Raw genomic sequence first — 9067 nt, forward strand, 5'->3', positions numbered from 1 at the left:
GTCAGGAGTCATCTTCAAGTCAGGGAAACAGACGATACTATAGTTGGCGTATCCCATCATTGGTGGAAGTATCACGTGATGGGGTGAACTATTTCGGTTTATAATGATTTTTGATGTCTAGAGCTTGAAGCTGGTGCTAGTGGTATCAATGTGAGAAAGTAAAAAAATTATTAAAAAGCACAGATCGCACCTTGCCATGATGTTTTGGCGTCTTGCCTTTGCGTTGCATGGAACCTTCTCAGTCCGCGTAACACCCATCCCCACCACGTGCGTACGCGTACTACCCACCGGGGAAGGGGGTTGTGCTGTGGCTTAAAAAAAAAAGAAATTCCGACTTGAATCAAGTCTACTCTCGTTCGCCACCAGAGAGGTCAATATTGGCTACGGAGTCAACTCATATCAAATCGCATGACCAAACACTCGGATTGTGGCCATCAACTTGTTCGGCAAGAGGACAAGTTAATATCGATCGGCTGGTTGAAATTTTGCTGGTCCTGCCATGTCAACCCCTCGAGGGAGGGATCTCACAATGTGAGGTGTTGCTTTGCCAACAAACAATTAGGGCCTAAAACACTTGATAACCAGGATTCAGTTTTGCCTTTCCCGATGTGCAAAAAGAGGCAGTGTGATCGTAAATGCGCGGGATAGGGTGCGGTAGTAGTGCGCATTACAACACGGAAAACCCATCGGTCACGTCGGTTTCACCGCTGTAGAGCAAATTTGTCGAACAACAGAATTTCGTGTACACCTCATACAGTACCTCAAGATATACTGGAGAAACATTTGGAGAGGTCGGCACAACCACGGTGAGTGCATTGGCTTGGCATGTTACTCGACCCTTCCACTTGATGAAGTGGAAACGTAAACCGATTCCCACTCTCCACTGAGGCCTACATGACACTGTGTGAGCAGCCATGCACGGAGAGTAAACTCAAATAAGCTACCGATTGGTTTTACTGTGCAATCCCTTCACGTTTTATTTTTGCCCACAAAATGCTCTAGCTCTCACTGTATCAACAGAAGTCGCCTGTTTTAACTACCACTGCAGGCCTATATGCACCTAGTTTTCACGGCAGTGGCATAAGCTTTTTTATTCGTTAAGCAAAAAATGACGTGTACTCCCTCTTGGAAGTGAACAGCTGTAGAAATTCAAACAATTATGAGGGGCTTGGCCAAATGTCATGTTCTCATTGCGACAGTATTACCGTCGCTCCAATTTTTTTTTTGTTTTTTTTTGTTCGGCAAATTTTGGGACTCTCCAGATTCGAAAATCCAAAATCTGATACGGCAAGTTTCCATTTCGAAACCAAATTGCCGTTTCACGAGTCCAAAAGATGTCAGTCACAGTTTGGTAAACATCTCATTATTATGCATCCTAGCAAGGGTTCCAGCGATGAAAAATTCAAGCTCAAACTTTTTGTGCATAATTATACCACTCTTCTTTGTGTAAATACAATTTGACATCCCTTCATGGTTAAGTGCGTTGAAGGGTACACCTTTTATATCCTAAAAATTGACTATACACGGAGGCTTTTCTGGACAACTGACACAGACTGTTGTGTGATGTAATCCAAAAAACACATTTCACTGGCCAGGCTTTTTGATTAAAATGTTTGAAACCAAAATTTACCCTTTAGAAACATTTGTGACGCTCTCTGTAGAAATGAGTTATAGAAGTCATCGGAGCCACTTTGAGTGTTGCGTTGTGTTAGATTGGATAGTTGATTCTTTAAAGGCCTTTAACTCAAAAGTGGCTCAGTCGACATGTGACTCATTTTTACAAAGCGGGCCACACTTTTGAAAAGGTTCACGTGGGTTTGTCGCCAAGTACTTACACAGCAACGAATCACCAAAGACCCGGACAGGAAATTTAGACCAGCAAAATATGAAAATTCACGGCACATTTTTGTGTACAAGTGAATTAAATGTCAGTGCTTTCTTTCCGGCATGACACCACAGTTTCGCTCATGAAAGAAAAGAGGTCTCATGGACATAAAAACCAACGAGGCACTTCAAATACCCTTTCAGATAGCAAAAAAGAAATGAAAATAAGGTTGAGACACGTGGGTGTATTTCAGGGCTTTTGGGAAAAAAAAGATTTTATACACCTGTGGTCAGGTTTTACTTTCCAAATCCGCAGGCTGATCTGAAAAGGCTACTTTTTTACGAGTCTGCACGGAGTCTGCGTCAGGACGTGTAGAGGGTCACCTGTCATGGCTTGCTGCCAGGCCCGATGCGGTTGGTGGCGGTGGCTGATTCCCTGGCTAGTGTTCATTCAGTTCTTCCTGAGCCTCGGGTTTCTGTACAACTACAGCATTCTTTTTGTCAGTCTACAGAGTGAATTCCACTCAGGTTCGGCAGCTACAGGTGAGAGCGTGCAGGTGCACCATGGGCTTTATAAAGCGTGAACAAAGAGGACATCACTTAGTTCCCTTCAAAGTGAAAAAGGCTTTTATGCGAGGGCCAGCGCATGAACCAACACAGGCGTGCACTCCAGTCGTTTGCACTCAAACGCTTTCTGGTTCAAAAAGACGTCACACCTTGGCACTCCATAGCATCGACCTGTAGGCGGGCCAACCACCATACCGGTTGTTGTTGTCATTTGAAGCAAGATATGGGACGGAGAGAACCCCCCCCCCGCCTTTGCATTGGTCATTGTTTGGTCGGAATCTCAGGAATTCTTTACAGACTTCCAGGGTGGATGTGTTAGGTAACAATAGTCTAGAGTGTGTATAGGGATTGGACAGGTAAGGGGGTACCCCTCCGTCCCGTATCTTGCCTGGTATAGTTGTTGTTTGCACTTGACCGGTTGGCATAATTATGCCGTTTGTAACTCGCTTGCGGGGATGGTGGCATGTGGCGGGTTCCCAGCCCTTCACTGTCTTGCTAAAGATTACCAGATCTAAATACGGAGGTGGGAACCAGTGGGTTGGTGGGCCCAGCCTTTGTGTCGTCCCTTTAAGGGTCTCCTCCGACCTTTACAACTTGTGTCGACCATTATAGCCGATTTGTGCACAAACGAAATCCTTCGTACCAGGTAAAACATAAAAATGGTCATTGCTCAAAGTTGCCTGTACTGTAGTTGTATATTTTGTCCACAGGTTGGGTTGGATCTCTTTCGCACGCCTTGATTTGCCTCGCCAGCCCACTCACCCTGCAACTGGGGCGAAAGCTGAGCAGAAGGGGCGTTGTCCTGACAGGGGTGGTCACCGTCTGCGCAGGTCTGTTCATGACGTCATTCGTGCCGGCCCTGAGCTACGCCTATCTGACGTTTGGGGTTCTGACGGGCGTCGGCGGGAGCTTCATGACGAACTCGTCGCTGGGGCTGCTGATGGACTGGTTCGTGGGGCGGAACTTTCCCCGTTACAGCGCCACCGTTTTAATGGGATCGACTTGCGGTAAAAGAAGTTGTGACCTCTCCTATAAATGGAACGGCGTTTATAACCAGATGATTTTCATCTAGATGCTAAAATGAATCATCAGGTCGTGTCTTGGTGAAAAATTTTGTCTAATAATTGTCTTTGGGTTATACTGAACAGGACTTTTGAAATAATTGTTTCGAGTGCCTTCACCAAACTTGAAACTCTCGGATGCCTTGAACCAACAGGGCCAGCATAGAGTTGTGATGTTGAAATGATATAAATTGGGCATCTGCACCCGCCAATTTAAACATAGTGTAACTCTTATCATCAGAAGCTAATCCTAATTAGGGGAAAACTAAGCCTAAATGCAAAACCTAACCCTAGTTCGAAATAACCAACCCTAGTTTGGAGTCACTAGCTGCTATTGAAAGCAACAGGGGAAGCTGGAAATTCAGTATTACACACATGGCCATATGCTATAACAACACTCAAGGTCATAGGCCTACAACTGCAGTGGGAGACAAGTTTTTCCATTTTCCATTGGCGACTGAATTAAACACACCCTTTCCTTTCTCCTACATTTTTTTTTGGGGGGGAACATTCCAGTTTTTGGGCAGTTTACAGGTTGCAGGCCAGTAAATAGGTGCAAAATTGCCTGCGCGGACTGAATGCCGATTTGCATGCTGTCAAATTCTCTGCTATTAGTGGGTTTCGTGGCACGTGGACTGGGTAGTTTGCTAAAAAGGTGGATGAAATGCAGGGCTTGACGGTCAGGTGGTATCTCTGAAAGTATTGGACCAAAAGGGGCCCTCCAAATTGCTCTCTTTTGCCATGAAGTGTAGGCATCAATTTCCAAAATGGCGATGGGCCTCCTGACTGTTTTTAGGGGTTATTTTCTCTGGAGATAAATTTGTTCAAAAGTCATCGGTTAAGCCACAGAAAATTGAGAGGAAAATGAAAGATAAGGAAATGAGCTTTATGTGTCCTGAACACCTGAGAAACTTGTATTGTTCCTTATTTTTTGAAGTGGGGATATATATCACTGTTGTCTATGACAACTGATTTACTGGTCTGTACCCCCCTTAAACCCTTCCATCGGAGGCTATAACAATAATAACATAACACTTTTGTTTTCCCATTATAGGCGTCCTGAGTTTCAGCTATTTGCTCACCGCTTCTATTAACCATTACGGATGGCGCGGGGCACTGAGGGTATTCAGCGGAGGGATACTCGTGGTGGGCGCTGCGGCCGGATCACTCCTCTCCGACCCACCTGCCGACGAGTGCAGCGGTGCAGCGGAACAAGACGGTTCCCGGGATCAGAAACAACGCGGCACGGACAACGTGGTCGTGTTGGAACAAATACGCGCTGGTGGCATGGAGGAGACTGAGGACTCTGGAATCCAAGGGCCTCCCCCTAGAGACGACCCAGGCAGCGAGGATGTTGAAACCGAGGCCGCCGCGGGAGAGGGGGCCGGCGACGCCGTTGTCAGCCTAGACGAACCAGCCGTCGTACACGCTGCAAACTCACCCCGATTGTTCGCTCTGCTAAAAGACCCGGAGGCGTGGCTTTGGTCTGTGGCAAATCTACTAGCCTTCCTTGGTTGGGCATTTTTCAATATTAATTTTGTGAGTGATTTAATACTCTTTTGTTTAGCAAATGAGATCTCTGAGCCAAGTAAATTCTTCGAATTCGTTAGCAATATATACATGTACATATGTATGCTTCTTCATTGCTACCATTTACAAATGCTTCAAGTGTGGGTTCAAACATTTTGATTAAAAATGGTAATTTCGAAATTATAGAGACACAAAATTGTTCTGGCTTGATGAGGTGTGCCATCGTTGTAATTTCAGGCAAGTTTCATGGAAGGTCTTCGGTTCGACGACAACCAGATAGCCTCCAACATTGTCTTCTTCTCTTGCGGAGAACTTGGCGGGAAAATCCTCCTAGCCGTGATAGGAGATCGTCTACCCTTCATGTATCTGTACGTGGTAGTTGCCTCCTGCCTAGGGGGTACCGTAACGCTGTCGCTGCTGGCCATTGCCAAGACGTACACCGCGGTGGTAGTCATCGGAGTCGGTTAGTTTTTGGTAATAGATAATATTTGTGTGCGGCCATGTTTCATGTACGGTATACTCGTTGGGGACGGGTTTCCAAAACGTGGTTGGCGTCTTTGAGAAAGTTTAGATGACTTCAGAAATCTGTGGAACCCTCATTTGCTTCCAAACCTCTTAAGTGGACAAAAACAAAAGAAATGAGCGTCTATGAATAATTTAAAACCACGCATACTTATCGGAGCATCCCGCTAATACTGGGTGGCAAAACCACACACTGTAGAAGGAAACGTTAATGTTTAATCCTCGCCTTCCTGGTAACACTGAATGGACTTGTTGTGGTGTGATCCAAAGCTAAACACCTTACGGTGTTTATCGTTCAGACAAATACGTTAATTGGATATGTGAATAAATTTAGGCACCAGACACAAGAACGCGTTTATCGGGTGGTAACGCTTTCTAAATACCGAAACACGTTAATTTCAAAACAGATGTTTGCTTTATACAGTTACATGAACATGTTTGGAATCAACACAAAGACAGTTTTTTAATGGGCATTGGTTTTTACAGTGCAGGGGGGCCACGGGGGACACATTCCCCCCAGTGGATGTCCCCCCCTAAATGCCGCTTTCCCTGTTTTGAATCTGGCAATGAGCTGCTACATCTTGTGTACACAACGAGCCTCGAGCTGGACCAAGAAATGGTGCAATTTTCTTAGCAACAGAGGCTCTTTTGGTTGGAACTGAACTTCGCTGGTTCACAAACGATTGTGCATGTGAAATGCACCCATTACAGTCGTGTCGCTACCAGCAAAATGAACACTCCAGACCAGCATGGCTCATTTCAACCGAAGAGGGGATGTTTATTCTCGAGGAAATTCGCAATTCGTTTACTTTCAGTGCCTCATTGCCAAATAAACAAATAAAAAAATACACGTACGCAAATGATTTGTACGTGCATAATGATCCGACAATGTTAAACGGAGGCAACGAAATAATGAATTATTTTGTTGCCCTATCTAGATTCCTACTTTTCAAGTTTGGAACGATATACATGCATTTTTTACCTCACTTGCGCTCACTTGCGATGACGAAAGAGGTAAACAGGAGAGGATGGTAAGATTATGGTGGGGGAAGTTTTCCAGTTTTGCGGTTAAGCCTGTTTAAGCCCTTCGTCGGGGCTGCACTGTTTGTCGTAAAAGATCTCTGCAAACTATTGTTCAACATCTGGTAATACTGACATTTTCCTGTGCTCTGTGAGTGAAAAGAACCGTCTTGGGTGCTTAGGCCTATCCCCCCCTCCCGAATGAATCGTGATCGTGTGTCTCCATCTGTTTTTTGATCTGTCATTTCTGTAGTATCTGGCGTCTGCCGAGCTGGTGTGTACGGTGTGTGCGTCGCAGCTGTGGCGGAACTATTCCATGGGACCTACGGGACTAGGAGCAGCTTGATTCTATTCCTGTACCCGGTGGGTGCTGGCTTCTTTGTCAGCGCACTTCTCTCAGGTACATAATTATTACTGACACGAGTTCGTGTACAAACGGTAAAAATGTATGGAAAAGTTTTTTAAAAGACGAACAATTTTCTTTGTGAAGATTTACCGGTGGCCATCTCAGAAAAATTGAAATTAAAAGGTGTGTTTCGTCTGTTAAAAAAGCGGAAATTTTTTAGTTTTACTTCGGATTTATCATCCTTTTTTTGTTGCTGTAGGTGGTTTGTATGACGTCACGGGTGACTACCTCCTCAGCCTTATTGTCATTGCAACCACCTTTCTTTGTGCCTCAGTAATCTTAGTGGCCATTCCATTGCGCAGGAGGATTCGATCACGTGGTTTGTTTTGTTTAAAGGAAACACTCTCTACCCAGACATGACAAAAATGTTTCTCAGATTGGAACTGTTTTCTGCCATCGATGACTTGACAATTGTCCATGTGTTATTTCTTGTCTAACAAAACATTTTCATCTCAGGCACTCACGCAAAGTGAAACCGGGACAGGGTGCGTGTACATGTATTCCGAAAGAGTACGAAGTTCGAGGAAAGGTTCGTCCAAGAAAAAGTCACCGCATGCATCGATTAAACGTGCGGTAGTCATGTCAAATTCACTGACAAAATTCGCCAAAAAAGTACCTGTTGCGTGGCCATTGCTGTCTCTTTTTAAAGAATAAGAACAAACCGGTGGCCTGATGTCTTTGGACTCTGAAGCTCATTGTCTCAGCTCATCAGATCTTGAGACAGCTATTTGTTAAGACCATGAAGACTTTTCTGGCCCAGGTTGAGGGCTACCGAATTCGGTAAGTCTATATGAGCTTCGAGCTGGACCAAGAGAGGGCGCTATTTTCTTACCAACGGTGGCTCCTTTGGTCGGAACTGAACTTCGCTGATCCACAAACGGACTCTAACTCTCTCTTAATCCTAAAAGAGCCGGGTAATTTTGGCCCATCTCGGACGGCCTGCAGAGAACTCTCTCTACCATCGCAGAGTCGTACTCCAGCGTGGAGCTGGACATCAATACCCAGAAGAAAGAGGTTCTCCGAGAGAGGTCGTGCCCAAAGGTGTCCACGTAGCCGAGGCATTGGAAGCAGGCACTGAGGTCTTCAGCCAGGTAAACAGCTTCGATTACCTAGGTAGCATCCTGTCGTCGTCCAGCAGTATCACAGATGAGGTGCAGGACAGGACCAGACGGGCCTCTACTGCCTTTGGGCGCCTGGTTTATTTTGTGTTTTTCAACTACAACTTCACTACATGTATCTCCACCAAGATCGCTGAATAATGAATTTTCTCCGATGCAACAAAGAAATCAAACAAGATGAAAAGTACTGATTGGAACTAGTTTACAGTGATGAAGTGAAGAATAAAGAAAAGATCTTATATAAACAAGCTGATCTTACAGGCGAGAGCTTAGCAGGCACTTCAGTGACGAACACTTGACTCCATAGATGGTGAAAAACAGTTCAGTCCTTCACGGTGCAAACGTTAGCTGCAACGAGGACGACCACGTCCAATATGACCGGGCTCGAGACGAAATGGCGAGGGTTTGATGACCGTCGCAATTACGGGGACTTGATGATCCCATAATCTGGACCTGGATTCAGTTCACAAACTGTCTCTTCCGGATCAAAATTCTGTCTGCCAGAGCTCGTCTTTTATAGTCTCCAGCTCTTCTAGATATTTCTTAGTTTCTACAAACTTCTTTAATCATTACGTAAGTTTCTTAAATAAAGTATTTGGCATCACGCATTCTTACAAGAAACTTCCAGAACGTACACTAGTCAACAACTTCTGGAGTACGTAAGTAAGGTCATTCACCGCGGCCTGGTCTCAAACACGGGTCACACACAGAGTTGTGCGCGGTACTATTACATATATAACAGTGGTTGAATAATTGTGTTAACATTCTTTTTAACGTTTAGCTGTTTTGTGGGCTTTTTTGGGGTATTTCGTGGCATAATGTATTGTGTAAAAAGAACGTCACGAAAATGAAATGAATAAAATAAAATAGTCTCCCACCCAGATGGGGTTTCTTCGGTGACCCCCGACATGCTGCATCATGGACTATTTTCAACCGTAAACGATCCCTTACCCAGGCAGGAATCATCTTCGGGTCAAGAACCAGACCAATAAACGTATCTCCTCGTTGGTAAAAGTGTA

General features: G+C 44.9%; 1 protein-coding gene across 1 annotated transcript; it reads left to right on the forward strand.

Annotated features, from left to right (window-relative positions):
- The first annotated feature begins 358 nt into the window (after positions 1-358).
- LOC110985177 (monocarboxylate transporter 13-like) lies at positions 359-9067 on the forward strand. Its single transcript, XM_022246016.2, has 7 exons — positions 359-806; positions 2141-2367; positions 3102-3398; positions 4507-4991; positions 5220-5445; positions 6778-6924; positions 7130-9067. The coding sequence occupies exons 2-7, from the start codon at positions 2214-2216 to the stop codon at positions 7288-7290; spliced, it is 1470 nt and encodes a 489-aa protein (XP_022101708.2). The 5' UTR covers positions 359-806; positions 2141-2213; the 3' UTR covers positions 7291-9067.

Source organism: Acanthaster planci, linkage group LG12 (assembly GCF_054643075.1).
Source record: "Acanthaster planci isolate LZ-2023a linkage group LG12, COTS_SCS, whole genome shotgun sequence".
Classification (NCBI taxonomy): domain Eukaryota; kingdom Metazoa; phylum Echinodermata; class Asteroidea; order Valvatida; family Acanthasteridae; genus Acanthaster; species Acanthaster planci.

What these genes read in the sequence shown, in the direction of transcription:
- LOC110985177 (XM_022246016.2), top strand. Translation starts at nt 2,214, where the DNA reads ATGGCTTGCTGCCAGGCCCGATGCGGTTGGTGGCGGTGGCTGATTCCC. An exon ending in CTCAGGTTCGGCAGCTACAG is followed by an intron (nt 2,368 to 3,101) that starts GTGAGAGCGTGC and finishes TTTTGTCCACAG; the next exon opens with GTTGGGTTGGATCTCTTTCG. An exon ending in TGTCAGCGCACTTCTCTCAG is followed by an intron (nt 6,925 to 7,129) that starts GTACATAATTAT and finishes TTGTTGCTGTAG; the next exon opens with GTGGTTTGTATGACGTCACG.